This window comes from Ambystoma mexicanum, chromosome 3p (genome assembly GCF_040938575.1).
Source record: "Ambystoma mexicanum isolate Mex_15411 chromosome 3p, UKY_AmexF1_1, whole genome shotgun sequence".
Taxonomy (NCBI): Eukaryota; Metazoa; Chordata; class Amphibia; order Caudata; family Ambystomatidae; genus Ambystoma; species Ambystoma mexicanum.
Genome location: NC_090925.1, coordinates 708851679 through 708870246, shown reverse-complemented (window position 1 = coordinate 708870246; position 18568 = coordinate 708851679). Strand labels below are relative to the sequence as shown.

Below are 18568 nucleotides of genomic sequence, written 5' to 3'. Positions count from 1 at the left end.
AGTTCACCGCCTCCCTGATAGTGACCCTCCTCTGATGTAAAGCTCGCAGTGTAGCTTGGTACCGGTCGTAAAGCGAAGAGTAAGGGTGTCTGACGGGCACAACCATTCGCCGACATCCGTGCGATCGGGAGGCGGTTGCGTGTCCCCTGGAGACGTCCCTCGCTGAGTGAAGGGGCGGGTGGCGAGCCGGGCACTGGAGGAGGAGCCTACCCAGGAGGAAGTGGGAGTAGGCTGTGCGCCGACTAAGGGTGTTCCCTGTTCTTGCAGAGGGGCGGCCCATACTCTGCAGCCCAACATGGAATCACAGCAACTCTACTTTGGTTGGGAGGAGAGCAGGGCGGCCCTTCCCGGTGGAAGACCCCGCTGCAGAGGAACTCCGGGGGACACAGGGTGAGAGGAAATATGCTCCCCTGCTAGTGTTATTTTGGTGTTGCCTGAAGGGAGTGAATTGGCCAGGAGTATTGGGACACCCCTTTGGAGAGCCGCTGAGGTTGCGATGCCCCTTGTAGAATGAGCTCGAAGCCGTTCTGGCGGGTCCTTTCCCACAAGTCTAGAGCATTCTCCAATAGCTAGAGTCCTGCCTGGATATGGTTTTGATATGGTTTGTTTAGTAACTGCCAGGCCCAATTTGGGGCCGTTATACCCTATAAAGAGTTGATAATTGTGGCGAAATGTAGCTATTCCTGCAATGTAGAAGCTTGGAGCCCTTTTTGGGTCTAGCCTATGCATCCTCTCTTCCACCTGAATGAGGAGGAGGGTAGATGGTTTGTAGCGTTATCTTCTGCGACAGATGGAAGTCGGACTACTTTCGGTAGGAATGATTGTTTTACTCTGAGGACAACTTTATCCTCATAGAAAATAGCATGAAAAAGCCTGCAACTCCCTTACCCTGCGAGCTGATGTTAATGCAATAAGTAGGGTTGTTTTCAAAGTTAGAAGCCTTAACGGACAAGAATGTAAAGGCTCAAAGGGGATACACGTTAGAAACTTTAAAACAAGATTTAAATCCCAAGCAGAGAAATTGAATGGGACTGGGAGATACACATTAGTAAGCCCTTTCAGAAATTGAACGATTAAGGGTATTTTGAAATAGGAAACCTCTTCCGAGGAGCGCTTAAAAATAGAAAGCGCAGCTAGATATCCTTTTATGGTCCCAATCTAGAGCCCCAGATTAGCCAAATGCAACAGAAAAGAGCACTAACGGAGTGCCACATTGGAATGGATCCACATTCTTGTCCTTGCTCCAGTCACTGAACTTATTCCAATGACACCGGTACAAGGATTTGGTTGCTGGTCTTCTGGTCAAATGCAAAATCTCCATTACGTGATCCAGGATGTTCCAATCCTTGTACCTCAGACTCTCAGAAACCATGCGTGAAGGCTGAGTGTCTTGACCTCTGGATGGAGAACACTACCTTCCTCTTGCGAGAGAAGATCCTCTTCTTTGTGGAAGACGTATTGAAGGGCAGAAAGTAATGTCCACAAGGTCCAGGTACCACGTCCTCCTGGCCCAATCCGGGGCAATTAGGACTATGACCAGGACAGACTTTCTCAACATCCTGATGACATGAGGAATGACGGGACTGGAGGAAACGCTTAAAGAAGTGGAAATTCCCAGTCCACTACGAACGAGTCTCCTAGAGCTCCTCTTGGGGGAAATTCCGTTGAGCAACACAGTTCACATTTACAGTTGGTACCGGTCGTAAACAGACCTGCTTGCGGGGTTCCCCAAAAGGTGAAGATCTCCCCTGAAGGACTTCCTGAGCTTGTTCCCATTTGTGGGAGACTCTGATGTGCCTGCTCAGAGCGTCGGCTGCCGTGTTCTGCTCAACGGCTAGGTTAACTGCTGACAGGGAGATTCCTTCTTGTATTGCTCAGAACCAGAGCTGCATTGCTTCTCTGAACAGTGGTAGTGACCCTAACTTCCTCTTGTTGAGGTAGTACATGGCCACTGTCTTGTCCGTCATTATCAGGATAATCTTTCCCTGTACAGATGACAGAAAGGCCTTCAGCGCTAGTCTGATTGCCCTCAGCTCCAAAAGGTTGATGTGGAGTTTGGACTCCAATGGAGACCAACGGCCGCTAATTGTCAGATCGTTGGTGTGGGCTCTCCACCCCGTGAGTGAGGCGTCCATCACTACTGTTATCTACGGCCATGGTTGCCAAACAGATTCTCCCTTGAGAATGTTGTCCTTGCAAGCCCGCCGTAGAAGGTGCTGAGCAACTCTGCTCGGAACTTCCAGTTGATCTGACGTATTCCCTGAGAATTGGGACCACTGAGTCCTGAGGGCCCATTGAAGGGATCTCATTCTCATCGGGCCTCTGGCACCAGAAAAATGCAGGAGGCCATTAGACCGAGCAACCTCAGAAAATCGAAGGCCGGCAGATGCTGGGCATTCTGGAATTTTGTTACCATCTGCAGAATGTGTTGAGCTCTCACCTCCGGTGGCGAGGCTTTCCCAGAGGAAGTATCCAGGACTGCTCCAATGAACTGGAGTCTTTGGAATGGTATCATTCTAATTGAGGGAGAAGCCCAGTCTGAAGGGAGTGGCAAGTGACGCCGAGATGTTCCTGGGCTTGCTCAGGTGAGTGAGCCCTGAGCAGCCAATCATCCAGGTAGGTGTAGACATGAATTCCCCCTCTCCTGAGACTTGCTGCCACTACTGCCATCAACTTGGTGAAAACCCTCGGGCGGAGGTCAGCCCGAATGACAGAACTCGAAACTGATAATGAGAACCGCCAACCGCATACCTCAGGTGCTTTCTGTGCTGGAGATGGATTGACACATGAAAGTAAGCATCCTAAAGGTCCAATGATACCAACCAGTCTTGGAGTTGGAGTGCCTGAAGGATCTGAGAAAGGGTAACAATCTTGAACCTGTTCAAGTTTCATAAATCCAAGATGGGTCTCAACCCTCTGTCCTTCTTGGGAATGAGAAAATAGGGGGAATACCAACCCTTGTTCCTCTCTGCTACAAGTGTATGTTCTATTGCACCTTTCCCTAGCAAGGTTAAAATTTCCTGCACAAGGAGCGGATCTGGAATTTTGACTGAGTCGTATCCCGGTGGATGATCCGGAGGCCTTTTTGAAAAGGAAGGCAGTAACCCTGGGCTACTGTTTCTAATGCCCAAGCATCTGAAGTAATGTCCCGCCATTCGTTCAGATGCTGAGAAATTCTGCCTCTCACCGGGGTCTTGTGGGTCAAGGCCTCAGAGAGGCTTAGAGGCAGCTGCAGCAGTGGCTGAGGGTACATTTGCCCCGGCTGGGGCCGATTTAGCACCCCTTCCTCGTCCACCATGAGGGAATCTTCTTTGGCCCCTTGATCCGCCCTGTCCTCTTTCTCTACCAATTGAGAAATAGAAACAAAAAGAATGACCCCTCCAGGAAGATGAGCCTGAATAGGGTTGTTGAGGTTGTCGAATGGAGGCACTAAGGGACTTAGCCGCCACCTTGGAGGACTGCAGCTCCCCTAGACCCTCACCCCCCCTTGCTGCTGAACAACCTCAAGCCGTTGAAGGGCATGTTGAGCAGTCTGGCCTGCACATCCAGTGCAAAACCAGACTTCCTCAACCACGCAAATCTGCGCAGTACGGTGCTTGCAGCCATGGATCTGGAGACATTCCCCCATTCTCTCCTTTCCATCCTTTACTAAAGCCAGGAAGCAGTCTCTTTGCCTTCCGGGAGGTGATCAGCTGCCATGGCAACACAATCCCACAGGTTATAGGAAAATATTGACAAAGTACAGCTGACATTGGTAGACTTCCAAGGCCATGCTGCCTGATGTAAAAACCTTGCGAGCCCAGGCATCTACCTTTTTGTCATCTCTATCTGGAGGGATAGAGCGGTAAGCAGATTGCCTGGTTAACGTGGCAGCCTGAACCACCAAGCTCACAGGTGTAGGGTTCTTGGGGAGTTCGTCTGGGTCACTGCTAGAGGGTCTATACTTCCTAGAGAAACGTCTGTTCACTGCAGGCCAAGATTCTTGAGCTTCCCAATTAGCCATAACACTTTTCTGAAGAGCTTTGTGGAAGGGCAGAATTGGATCCTTCTGTTGTCCCTAGTCTAGAATGTCTGTCATATCATCTTGCTCATACACCGGGGAAGCTCTGCTCCACCCCATATATTCCGTAACCCTATTCATGATATTTCTGTAACGAGAACCTGCATGTTCTGCCAAACTCCAATTCTGGCAAAGTGTCAAGGCCACTAGCAGATTGGAGGCAGTCACAAAGGTCTTTATTCTAGATTCCTGATCAATGAGCTCTTCAGGCACATTTTTAGTGCCAAACTGCACCCCAAATGGAGAAATCTCCTCCTCAAAGGCCAATTCCTCCTCATATATAGAGGACATAGATTTAAAGAAGTCTTTTTTTGGAATTGGTTTGAAAATCTTCTCCTGAATAGGCACAGGCTTCGATTGAATCGAAGTTTCCGTCGACGTCTTCGAAGACTGCTTCGAAAAAGTGTCGATTTACTCGGAATTGCCCTCAATTTCGGCATCGAAATGTTAGACGCCAATGGTGTCGATACAGTCGTCGAGTCCCGACGCTTTGTGCTTCTTCGAAGGTATCGAAGACTGACTCGGTTCTTGAGTCGATAACTTCGACGCCTTTTCATCGGGTCGAGAGCTCTCTCCACATATAACCGACTTCATGCTTTGCCTCAATGAAGTAGCATTCGACTTCCCCGAGTCGTTCGAAGAAGCAACCGGGGTATGGCTCTTCCGCGATTCTTTCGAGGGGTTCGAGGCTGAATTCTCAAAAATGTACATCATTTAAACTCTAAAGGCGTCCCATTTACATGGGGAATCTGACTTTGTCGGACACCCGATTATCTCAATGGAGGAATCCCTGCCCACCGCCAGTTTACCTCTGCGTTCCCATAGAGCTTTTTCTGTCATGGTACGGTGCCCAGAACCCAGACCCCCACAGGCAGATGCAGTGCAGATCAGTTATAGATATGTTCGACCCGCAGTCGTAGCATTTCATAAACCCGAACTTTGGGGTCAAAGGGGTAGATGATGAAGACCTTTTTCAACAGAAAAACGAAGCGCAGTGTTCGTACTCTAGCAAAAGCTTTTCGGAAAAACGGAACTGAAGTCAAAGGGCGCTGCATGATCTATGTGTACGAACGATGACGTCAACGCTCGACGGAGGCCCTCGAGCAACATTGGCGCCATGACATCGAGTACAGCGCCATCTGCCGAGAAAAACATTTTCCGAAACAGCAAAACTGGCGAGATATGAATATCAAAGATGAGGAATACGTGGGAGGACACAATCCATTCGAAATGCAACTAGGTAAAGCTCTTGCAGAGAATTCCTGCTAGCCAAGAAAATAAATGATACAAGCCATTTGGCTATAGAAAGTTTTGGGACTATTGGGCTGGCTTCACATGGTAACCTTTGTAAGGTCCAATAAGTAGGACAAAGTTTCAACTGTCTACACAGTGGGACTAGCACATGTGGTTGGATATTCCCCTACAATCTCCTCTTCAGTGGACTACAGAGTGCACTCACCTCAGAGAGTCACTTCAGAGTAATTCAACAGACAGATGTTTCAGAGTTAGAAAGGCAACCTATTGCTACACTTGACTAGCACCAGAGATAAACAAGCATTGACAAAGTCAACAGTTTTTTTATTTCGTGCAAGGATGGGATAGGCATTTGCCAGGCACTGCCATAACGGTACTACCTGCCCAAAAGATGGCAACAGCTCGAAAATAGTGTGAGTACCTGGCCCTACAATGATTGCCCCTGGTAAATGCCTACCTGATAACTATACACAAGCTTTTCTACAGTTCAAGGAACAGATCCAAGGACCTGTAGTTCTTAAATGAAGTGGCTGAAAACACACTTTCCGAGATTTAAACTGACTAAGGCCGGAGGTGCTAGCTTCCCCGTCCGGGCGGCCCAACTATGGAATTCACTGCCCATAGCTATACGCGCTGAGAAATCCTACCTTAAATTCAGAGCCAACTACATCAGTCACTTGAAACAATCGATCAACTAACCAGCACCCCCTAACATCCTTTTGCCTGTATTATAGATACAAATTATATATTATAAATTGCTCTGTACTGTTTGCCCAATGCTTGCCGCATTATATAAATATCATATCCTGTATATAACCTATTGTATAATACTGTATAAATACCTGTATATAATGTACTGCATTGCTGCCTATCCTATCTATAGTATTTTCACCATGTAAAACGCAACTTGTAACTATTGTAACCCTTTTGTAAGCGTTGCATACCCTGTACGGCTGCGCCCTCTTACCCTGGGGTCTGGTGCGCATTATAAATGAATAAAACAAAACAAACACTTGGTTGAGAAATGTTTGTTACACCCGGAGCTCGTTTACGACAATTAAGCCATTAACTCTCAGAAGACTGCTTAGAAATAACACTGGCAGGCCATATACAGTACAACTCTCATGTTACTACATCAAATCTATCTCAAAGTGATCCTAGGAAGGGACTTTTGGACGAGGAGGAACAGATAGTGAGTCCCTCATCACATCCCATCTCCCTCCCAAATGTACTCTAATACAATAGTTTTAACATTGCGCCATCTTATCAAACAAAACTAAAAAGGGAAGCCATAAATGTGTTAAAATCCATATTTTTGGGTATGCAGGTTATTCTTTCTGCTCTTTAAAGGGTGCAGCGGAAGTATGGAGAGGCAGAGCTAGGGACTTCATGTTCACATTGACAAAACCATTGCCATTTGTTAGAAAAGCAGAGGTTGTGACAATTCCCTGCAATAAAAACAAGGCAGACCAACAGATGAACCAAAATGAAAAGACTTATAATACAGAATGGGGCAGACTGGCTGGTACTGCTTTCTATTCTTTGTGGCACAAGAAGATATTCTGACCTCCGATGGCCTCTCATTACTTTTGTTGTAGAACTTCTCCACTTCTTCCATAGTGTAATAATACACATCTTTCCTCTTGTTCCTGCTAGGACCAGAAAGTAAACTGGGTATTCAACTTCCTTCCCCCAGTATGGGACAACTGGGTCAGGTTGAGATAGAAGATTTCGCTTACCAAAAGACAACATGCTTAATAGCCCTTTCAATCTTTGGGGGATCTTGTAATAAATGTTTTCATCCTCGTTTTGTCTTTAAGTGTTTGTAACAAATGATTCACTGTCAGTCTTTCATACTCATGCAACCAATAATTCAACTCCAAGTGCCAGAAAGCTGTAACTGAGTTGAGTCCTTACCAATTACATCATGCATGCACATCAGTATGCCTAGCAGAAAAATTACAGTTCTCTGATGCAATTTCTTACCGGCATCACATGAGAATACACATAGCATTCGCGTCGGGCCACATCGACACCAGTATAGGAGAGGATGCCATGTAAAGTAGTGTACTGTACTGCTCCTATCTTCACGAAAAAGTAACAAGACAGAAGAAAGAATATGCTCCAAATGTGTGGAATGCTTTTGTTTACAGACGTGTGTGTGAAAAAGGCCCTTACTATCCATAACATTTATAAAAAAAATTAAAAAAAAAAAAAAGGGGGGGGGGGTTACCTGCCTCAAAACTAATACTAAAAGGGTCTGTCAGAATGTCCGTCAACGTATATTCCACTTTCCTGTGTCAAAAGCTACTTCTACCACCGACATCTCCTGACACTATACAGCTATTGGTAAATGAACGTAAAGTTCCTTCTTTAAGGAAAATGGCTCCCATATCCTGGGATGGCTCCTTATGCTATTCAATAGAAACAGTGGGAACATGGGTAATGCTCAAAAGAGTGTTCTCTCAAACCAAATTACCAGGGGGAATGACTTCACTCCCCTGGCTTGCAGGTTTCACCCATTCCTGCACAACGTTACATCTAGGAGAATGGGGCCCTTCGCCTGGTATAGCTCTTTATGCTCTTCAATAGAACCAGAGGGAAGGACTCTCTTTGTCTGCCTTCTTTATCTCTAATCTCGGTTCAGAACCAAGAGAAAGCCTCCCATCTCTTTGCATGCTATGGCACAGTTCAACACAAGGCCATGGGGAATGACTCCCTTCCCCTGGCATCTTTGGCTCAAGTTTCAGTTCAGGACCAAGAGAATGTCTCCCTTCTCTTGATATATTTCTCATTGTTTTCAACTTCACACACACTTTGCCACTTTAACTTGGTCTGAACAAAGTACCAAATCTTATCGGGGTCCCAGACCCTTTCCCGATGGTCAGTGGTTCTCTCTTTCGCACTGCAACAAGGAAGATTTCCTCTGATGCTTTCCGTCTCTAGTTTTCGGTCCCAGTCCCTTCTTTGGCATCCAATGGTCTTATGCAAGCCACTGGGATGAGGACGTCTTCTGCGATGCTTCCTGCATCAGCGGTTTCCTTCACGTCCTCACCAAGCCTCCCGTGCCTCCCCTTTCCTTCATGCAGGGTCAGGCATTCCTCTGGTTCTGCAGAGGATGGGTTTTCCGATCTGCTGCTTCCAAGCACCTTCTCTTTCGCCTGGCAGGCTGCACAGCATTCTCACGGCTCTCCCACCTTTGCAGTCTCTGTCTCTCTTTGGGGCCCACCTGGCCAGTGTCACACCACACTCTTCATTCCAGGTCGGGCAAAGGGGTGTTCTCCTGCAGGGTCCCCGGTTGACTGTTGCAGCATCTTGCTGGCGTCTGTTGCTCTGCCTGCTTCTGTTGGGATTAAAATCTCCCGGGTTCCTTGCTCCTCAAAGACAACCTTGAGTCAGTGTTCAGTTTTCTTTATGTATGACTGGTCCCGCCTCTGCCCATCATCATCACCTCAATGTATGATCTCGGGGCGCCCTTCATGCCAGTGAGCCACTTCCTGGCAGTACTTGAAGGTGTAATCTTCATACCACTGATGTTCTTCTGCGTCCTAGTCCTTCCTACTTGGCTGGTTTTATCACTATGACAATAGTACATATATTTGCTCTCTATGAAAGGATTAGAGGTGGAGTATAGGACTAGGGAATGTGTGGGTGAAGGGATTGCCAAGGGTGCACCCCAGGTGGTTATCCTTGACCCCAGAGGGGGGGGGGTGCCTCCCCATGACGTCCACACGCATTGAACCACCCCTAGGGGGAATTTCAGGTTGCGGCCTCGCCTCATTAGAAAGGTCCACTCCCTAGGGAGAAGTCATACAACCTAATGAATTGTCACAGGAAACAAACGTTCAAGTTGAAAGGGAAGGATTCCGGTTGTGAAAAATCACTAGAGCAAATGCAGAGGAACAGGAAAGTAAATTAATACAAGACACAAATATGAAGCACGCAGCTATAGAGAAGAGCACAGTGGAGCAGCAGGCACACAACTGCAGGAACACAGGAGTAGAAAAGACAGGATTGCAGCAACTCAAAAATAATCATGACAGATGTAGCAGGGGAGGAAAGATCAGTGAGAGAAAACTAGTAAATTAGAGCAACAGCAGGTGTGGAGAAACAATCTGCCACTGAAACCTTTTAGAGAACCATATCTGTCTTGAGAAACTACCACCATCAACATTGGATCTTCATCATCATATTGTTAAAATGATAAAGAGCAAAACAAGGAAGAATATTGTACCTTTCTGACCAGCAAATTCGATACATGTGTAAACATAGGTAATAGTGTTCAGGTCTTACCAGCTCGTAATGCTCTTTGGTCAGCAGAAGGATGCCACCCACATATGTCTTGTAGTGGTAGAGAGGGTGAAGGTCTGGGGATGCCACATGGAAGGGCCCGTTAGCTGGGAAACTGTAGTCCAGCTCAGAGTTCAGCGGTAGGAGGTCTACATCATGCATAGCGATGTAATCCGTGTCATTCCCACTCTCCAGAAAGCCCACGTTTATTAATGATGCCCTGTTAAATCTGCAAAGGGTACACACTGTAAACAACTGTCAATGGAAAAGTGGGCACATTGTGAATAACAGTGAACAGCAGCACAAGCCAAAGTAGAACACTGCACACAGCGCTAAGCCAAGGAAAAACAGACCACCAGCACAAGATAACATGAGCACTGAAGTTGGGGTAATGAATCAGGAGTAAGACTTGGACACAGAGGCATTGTGATGATTGCTATAGACGTTTATTAAAGTAAAAGAAGGGTTGGAGAAAGACCTCTCTCGCCCTGACACCGAGGGGTTTCCCTGCCTCAATGAACTAAATTATGTCAGTGTCAAAATATCCACAAAAAAAATAAAATAACAGTTCTTCATCCTGTGTCCAAAATCCTATCATGACCCTTACAGCTAAACTTTAAACCGGCCATCTGTAGTCTTCCTTAATGTTCCAACAGCTCCATGTATTTGTATTTATTTTATTTGTAGTGAGCGCTTTGCCCACGGGCATCTGGGCGCATGTTTAAGAAGGCAGTTACATGTTTAAGCAGCAGTTACAACTTACAAAACAAAGGATGAACAGTACAAATTTACAATTTACACTATTTACATAAAGTAAGGACCAAGCAAACGAAGGAGGGAGGCAACTGAGAATACAAAAGATGGCAGTCTATTTTTAAATTTGTTTATTGGCATTTATCATTTTTATATTTGCATGGCACATTTTATGCCCGTAATGAAAGGATAAGCGTTTCATAATAACATTAACAATTTAACAAGTCAACTTTAACTGTCTCCAAGTGATTCTCCCGTCATGACAGAACTGTGTCGGCGTAGGGGGCGTGGGGGGAGGACACAAGCAGGGGGCGGGGGGGTGGGGGGGGCTTTGAGCCAGTAAGGACCCTTTGTGGTTGTGGCTAGTTTCTCCTGAGGTTCTGCGATTTCTGTAGATTCGTTCATGTTCATGGGGGCTTGTCATCTGAGGGGTGAAATAGAGATCCTGTGAGTTCTTTCCAAGCTTCTAAGGTCATGCTCGAGGCATCCGTGGATCTGGTAACACTGTTTTCCCATGCCTTTGTTTCGGCGCGTACCCACCGTTCTAATTCCCTATACCATACTTTATGTTGTGGTCCGGCGGGTTTCTTCCAGGAAATTGCAATTTTCCTTTTTGCCAATATACACATTATATCCATTAATTTGGCCAGATGTTTAAGTTTGGCCGGCCTGGGTAAGGCATTCATCCGGAGTCCACCTGTACCTAGACGATCCTGCCTTTTCGCTTGTCTGCTGTATGGTGGTCCAAAGGGGCTGCGTTTTGGTGCATGACCAGAACACGTGAATCAGGTCCGCTCCATCCGCTCCGCACCAGGTACAGTTAGAGTGTGGTGGATTATTACATTTCGCCATCCTGGATGGGGTTAAATATGTTCGATGCAGCAGGTTCAGTTGCATTTGTCTGAATCTATGGTTTCTGGAGACTGTTTTAGGGTACGCTAGAGCCCCTTCCCATTCCCCATCAGTTATCTCCCTGCCCACATCAGCTTCCCATCTACTTTTCAGATCGGCACTTCGTGGGATAGGTGTGTCGCTGAGATGACCGTAGATTTGGGACACTAGTTTACAACCCTCTCCTAAGCTATACAGTAATGTAATCAGGGGGTTTGATGCTGGTTCCTCTGGCCATGTTGTCCACTTATTTTGTGCTATAGTACGTATCCTTTGGTACCATAGGAACTGACCTGTGTGGATGCCAGCTTCCTCCTGTAGTATCTCAAATTCCTTAAAGGAGTACAAGCATACAAGCCCCCCCATGCATATACCCCTTTCTTTTCCCAGTGTCTGAGGTGTTGTAGATCCGTGTCGGATCTGCACAGATCCGAGATCATTGGTCTGTCCGGGGAGTAAGGGTGCTTTACGTGGGCGAGTGCCTTCGCTCTGTGCCATACCTTCCTCCCTAGGATAGCTAAGAAGGGGGCATTACGCATCAGATGGCTGGGGGCCCAGATTAGTTCCCTCAAGTGCATCGGGGAGATCAAGGGTTGTAGCAGGGGCGTCTCAGATGTGGTATCGTCTGCCAAACACTTGGTCAAAAAGCCGAGTTGTGCTGCCAGATAATATTTCTCAAGATTTGGGAGTTGAATTCCCCCCAACTGTATGGTAGGACTAAGGTGGTGAGCGCTATCTTGTGTCTGCCCCTCCCCCATAGGAAATCTCGGAATATCCCTTCCAACAGGCGAAATAAAGGAGCATTGATGTAGTAGTGTACATTGTGGAACCCGTACAGGAATCTGGGGAGGATGATCATTTTAATTATTGAGGCTCTGCCCATCATGGACAGGGGAAGTTTTGCCCAGAAGTTTATGGATTTTCTCAAGGCAGGGATTACCGCCTTAGTGTTGCGTTCATGCTTTAGTGCAGGGGTGTGCATGATTTGTATTCCAAGGTATACAAACGAGGTGACCTCCCACTGGATCCCCACTGAAGGGAGTTCTGCTATGTCCTTACCCTTGAGGCCCCCCAGAGAAAAGAGACAGGACTTTACCCTGCTGGATTGTATGCCTGAGACCTTTGCAAAGTTATCTAAGACATCTAGCATTGTGGGCACGTTATTGTATGGGTCCCTAACATATAGCAGTACATCGTCCGCATAAAATGAGATAAAGATGGCAGTTTATGTACAAAGATCAATCGGTGAGGATAGACAGATGTATCACTTAAAGTGAAGAGGCAAGGGCATCCTGTTCATGTAACCACAATTTGGCTTTGAAGGAGTGGAAGGCAGGAATGTTTTTAAGAGCATTAGGGAGGGTGTTCCAGAGCTTAGCCGCGAGGACTGGGAAGCTCGAAACTCCAGCTGTCTGTAACTTGAAGCAAGGAATCGTCAGGGTGTGAACCTGTGAGGATCTTAGTGGTCTGGTTGCTGTATGTTGTGTAAAACGCGTAGATAGGTAAGCCAGGGCTGCATTGTTCTGGGCTTTGTGTGTTAGAGCGAGTGCTATGAGGGAGATGTGTTGAGTGATGGGTAGCCAGTGCAGGTTGCGTCTAGTAGTGGAAATGTGGGACCGCTTGGGAACGTTGAGAGCTGCCCTTATGGCATTGTTCTGAGTGACCTGGAGGTTATCAATGTTTCGTTGACTGGTCCCAAAGTAGAGGGCGTTGCAGTAATCAATTTTGGACATGATTAGGGTTCTGGCAAGAATCAGACAGTTCTCAATAGTCAGAAAGGGGCGAAATGCTGTAATCAATTTGCAAGTGTAGGATGCCGCTGAGACAACGGAGTTACTTTGTCGATTGAGGGACAGAGTAGAGTCTAGATATATTCCTAGAGTTTTTGTGACGTGAGAAACTTTGATATCATTCCCATCAATGTTGAGGAATTGAATTTGGGGTCAAGCTTAGTAAGTTTGTATTGTGAGCCGAGGATGATTATCTCGGTCTTTTGATTATTGAGGCCAAGCCCATGATGAGCCATCCAGGCCTGGATGACAGTGTAAACTACATTGAGTGCATTAGCATCTGTTACATAATCGCCAGTGATAGGGATGAGTATCTGGGTGTCATCTGCATAATTCGTGTAGGAGACACCCAGATAGTCAAGTATATCAAAGAGTGGTTTGGTAAATACATTGTAAAGCGTGGGAGATACACAAGATCCTTGTGGAACTTCGCACGGGACGTGGGCTGGATCAGCTGCGGCAAGGGGGAGAAGACCCTCTGTGAGCCAAAAAAGAGCTGATCCATGAAGAGGCTGCGTCAGAAAAATGGGCCGCAATTTTGAGGTGGTGGCAGAGGAAATCGAAGGCAGCTGAAAAATCAAGGAGGAGCAGGAGTGCCAGTTTACCCTCGTCTTTCAGCTCCTCGATTTGGGATTTCAAATCAATTAAGGCTGTCTCCGTACTGTGTCTGGGACGGAAGCCAGATTGTCTAAGCCCTAATAGATTGTTGGATTCAAGATAGTCCTGGATTTGGAGATATGCCGCTCGATCCAGAATTCTGAGAAGGTATGGCACCGTGGTGATGGGCCTGTAATTAGAGGGATTAGTGGGATCAAGATTGGGTTTCTTGATTAATGGGATGACCCAGGCATCCTTAAGGTTGTCAGGTGCAGTTCCCGATTTGAAGGAAGCGTTAATGAATGAAGTAATGAAAGGAGCAGGATCATGTGCAGCTTCCTTTATGACAGGTGCAGGGCAGGCGTCACCTTGGCAGTTGGAAGGCTTAAGCTTGGTTATATTTTCTACTTCCTTGATGGTAAGTGGGGAGAAGCTGAGGGTTTGAAGGAGTGTTTAGGAGGGGGGGATTTGTAAGACGGGGGGCTATCAGAAGAGTCAGATAGGTGGCTTTTTTTAAGAGTTAATTTTGGCTTGGAGCATGGCAATTTCGTCGAGCAAAGCTTTTTGAATGTAGGAGCACCATTCAGTGTCAGGGGTGCACGTATCAATGGGGGCGACAGGAGACTCAAGTTCCCTGAGGATCTTAAAGAGTTCTTTGGTATTTGATTGGGCTTGAGTGATTCTATTATTGTTTACTTCTTTTTGCAGCTAGGATGGCTTCTTTGTAAGTAAGGGAGGCTGCTGTAAGGTTGTTTTTGTTGACTGGAGAAGGTGAGCTTTTCCAGTGAGCCTCGGCTTTTCTTTTTTCTTTACGCAAATCGCGCAAGTGTGGGGTGAACTAAGAATTAAAGTGGAGCCGTGGTTTTTGTTTGTGTAGTTTGAGGGGGGCAATGGTTTTTAGGGCTTTTAGCATGGCCTGGTTGTAGGTGTCTACAAACACTGTGGGGTCCAAGCTGATAATATCCCCGCAAAAAACGTCGCCATACAAGAATGGGTCTGTTTTTTGCGGTGGTATTACCATATGGAACCGAAGGGGGACACCCCTGCAACCCCCATATTTATTTAAAGGGAGCGGGGGCCACCCCGCCCCTATTTACCCTATAAATTACCCCCATAAATAATGTCGCCTATGCCGTTTCCCAGCGACTATATGTATGGTGACATTATTTATGGGGATATTACCTGATAGCATTCCAAAAGGTGCACAAACAAATGATTAAAGTTCCCCCCAGGTTTCACAACTCTCCAGACAATGGGAGATGGTTTTCCCTTCCCTCATGTTTTCGGCTTCTTTTCAGCTCTCTACCACAGTTCTTGTCCTTGGCAAAGGGCAACTTTCCATCCAAGGGGGTATGGTCCCCTTCCCCTAGCATCACACACTCAAGGGTTCTTCCTCATCCCTTGATTTACCACAGTTTATAATTAACAATTATTCCACTGATGGGGTACGATTCCCTTCCCCTATATTTCACACTCCTGAATTGAGATGCGGGTCTCCAAACTTGCATTCATTTTGGCCTGGTTTACTCTCCTGTCAGGACTTCACGATATTGGCTTTACATTCACTTTGTCCTGGTCTACACTCCTGCCAGGACTTTATAACAAGTTACTTTTCCCTTGAGGTACGGGTCTCCAGACTCACCTTCACAATGTTCCACACACATATTTGGGTGTGGGTCCCAGACTCGCACAGTGGGTTACTCTCCTGCCAGGACTTTTCATAGTGTCTTTCACAACGTAGATGGGTTTCAGACTTGCACACTTTACTAGTGTGACACATCGAGGTCCTATTTGTAAGGCCCTTTTCATCAATTGGGTCAGCGACCCTCGATCTTCGTTACTTTCCCTTTTTATCATATGGCTTCCTGCCTGCTTAGCAGACTCCTCCAGCCTTCCCCACGGTGTGCGGCATTCACCCTGAAGGGCCCTGCTTTTCCATTTTGTGCACCTTGTCCCACGGTTGCTGTGGCTTGCCTGCGGCTCTGAACAGCATTCTGCCCCCTTCTCGGCTTCTCGCCTCCCGTGTCCCCAGACAGCCTTGCACTGTCCTTGACTTCACCACAGCATACCTCTGGCTTCTCGGCTTACTCTGGACAACATTTCCAGCCGCCCTTCAGCATCAGGCAGCACTTTGCCGACTTTCCAGCTTCCGACTGGCTTTGCTTGCAGCAAGGTTCTCGCTACAGCATCCCTCTCTCTGCAGCGTCTCTCTCTCACACAGCTGGTGGGTATGCAAGCGCCCCACTACTATGTAGCTCCAGTCAACAACTAGAATGCAGCATAGGCTGCTTCCTTGTTCTAGTATCTTCATTACTCCAGTCTCGTCTCAGTACTTTGGTACAATTTGACAGAAGGAACCCTGCGGCCAGTATAAGATGGTTGTTTTCAATACCACAACAAGCCATGACAGTCTGAACTTAGGGGTAGAAAGGTGGATAGCCAGTTTCTCTCCCTCTCATGAGGGTCCTCTACCCCCATATGATCCTCCCTCGGGCAGCCACCCCCAGGGTCAGGATCAGGTAGCGGCTGCCCTTCCCTGGCCATACAGGAAGAGAGTTTCCCAGGAGAGGGAGTGATGATATTGCTAGATTCATCACACTGGCCAAAGATTTGTAAACAGTGAGCCACAAAACAAGTCACTGAGTATCTGAGGAGGAAACTGATGAATTTTACAACGGAAAAAAAAGGACTAAGTCAGATGAAAGTGCTATTGACAACCTATGCCGTGGTCTATAGCAGCATGTTTGTTTCCTATGGGTTTCACATTCAAACTTGCAAAACATCAAAATTAAAAGAAAAAAAGTAAACAATCTTTTGCTTGAAGATCATTTAAAGTGTTTTATTTCAGGAAAAAAGATTACTTCGAAAGGAGTTGTTGAACTCCCAAATAGTGATTTTACTTAATTTAATTCTTCTCAGTATCGTGTCCTTGTATCCTTTAGTTCCTGAATATTATATCCATTTTCATTTCATTTCTATACACTAGTTTCTCTGACAACCGGCTCATCAAAAGGAATTATAAGACCATGAAATCTGGTTACCCAATATTTGTGTAAATATATTTAAGTTTCTGTATTCATGAAGGAAATGACATTACATACCTCTAATGGTCTTTCTGATGCTTGTATCTGCTTAGATTCACATGATTTCCTTCAATTTCAAAAACAGGACATCGACGGGGCATTCTCATAATACTATCCCAGTTACGTGTACAGTACCCATGATCCATCACACATCAAGGTCCTATTTCAAGTGTCAATATTTGGCTGTTGTGGCAAGTGAGAAGGAGGACTCGGACCAGAGGACATGTCAAGATGCTTTATTTAACTTAAAAAGAAAATACTTTCTATCCTTATTGCTAAAAGGGAGTTGTTCTTATCAAAACTAGACCTACGGTGCTCGCCGTCAAAACAAAAAAAATAGTCCTCAGTCCAAACCTATCTGCTAAACTGGACCTACCACTTGGCAGTCTCTCAAAGTTACAAAGTTTCCTTACATTTCAAAAAGAAAGTCTTAGGTCCCTGAAAAGCAAAAGGTCTCAATTTCTTTAGGTGGAGGGGTAGCTCCCTGATCCCTCTCCACAACTTGTAGTGACCTTTCACCACTCACTTCAGGCCTTGGGAGTCTCTGCGCTCTGCTGGTATTTGTTCTTCACTGTGTTTTATTGGGCCTCTCTAGCCCTCTTGGGTTCCTTTGTCCCCAGTGTCATCTCTGTAGGTTATTTTTAACCCCTCTCATTATTTTGCTCTCATCTCTTAGGAGTTTCTCTGAGCCGTCTGGTGGATTACAATCCTCTGGTTTCTTGGGCTTCCCTAACAACTCTGTTCCTTCTCTCTTTACGGGTACCTCTGACCCTCGTAGGGGCTTATGGCAACTCTTTGGCGCGCCCCTTTCTTCCTCTCCTTGCCCTGGCCAACCCAGATACCTTCTGTTCCATTGGGTTTGTTCCAGTGAAGTCGATGGCGTCTCTTGGATAGCGGTGGCGTTCCCCATGGCTTGCAGACTTTCCAGGCTGGATACAAGCAGGTTTTCTCTTCCATTCCTTTCAGCGTCTCTTTGCCCTTAGGCTCTCTCTTTGAGACTAGAGGATTTGCTTGTCTTTTGATTTCTGGTTTCGGCAGCGATTTGCAGGCACTGGGCCCACCACATACTTCACATTGTCAGGCATCCATCAGAGGCATGCCTTGAGCTGCCTTTGCCTCTCCGACTCTGCACTCTACCATGTTGGGTCAGAGGCATCTCCACTCTGTGTGGGCCTCTCCTTGTGCCACAGCTGGCTCCGCCCCTCAGTGACAAGCTCAAGTCGGAGTCTCGCCTGGAAGCATCATTTGGTCAAGCTACCTGGAGGTGTGGTTGGATCCCAAAAGTGAGGAAGCACTGTGGTGCTGAGCATCAGTTAGGACTGCTGCCTGCCTTAAAGAGGGACGCTTGGCCATTTGAAGGTTTGGAGGTGTGCGTGGAGCTGGTGGCAGAGCAAAGTTATGTAATTTAGCCCCAAACCAGAGAAAAAGGCATCTCAAGAGGGCAGATCTCCTTGTTGGAGAAGGGACTGCTCAGAGATGTAGAAAAGAATGGAGGAAACCAGACCCAGAGTGTCATAAACAAGGAACTGTGAGAACGATCACAAACAATCAGAGTGGAGTAGGAGACCAGCCTGAGAGGTCCTAGTGAGCTCAAAGTGCATAAGTGCTGAGAAACATAAAAGAGCTGGCGGTTGATAGGGCTGGGCTGAAGATTCCAGAGAACTGACCAAGTTGCAAGGGTCCAGAGACAAGGGAGAGCTGAAAAAGATGGTGGGTGCAGAGGTAAAAGACTTGGCAAACCAGAGGGAGGAGAAAGAGATGGGCAAGCTGAGATACTTGTGAGTGCTGAAAGAGGTGTGAGAGTTGGACAAGTTGTGAATGCTGCAGAGCTTGAGGGAGCTGAGAGGCCA

The 18568-nt window shown here is 46.7% G+C and overlaps 1 protein-coding gene across 2 annotated transcripts in view; it reads right to left on the bottom strand.

The window, feature by feature from the left end:
- B4GALT7 (beta-1,4-galactosyltransferase 7) overlaps window positions 1–18568 on the bottom strand; it is a 253740-nt gene that overhangs the window by 48047 nt on the left and 187125 nt on the right. For both annotated transcript variants that reach the window (XM_069651543.1, XM_069651544.1), the window contains exon 3: window positions 9608–9833. In XM_069651543.1, the coding sequence (XP_069507644.1) occupies window positions 9608–9833 (226 nt within the window). The remainder of the gene's footprint in view (window positions 1–9607; window positions 9834–18568) is intronic.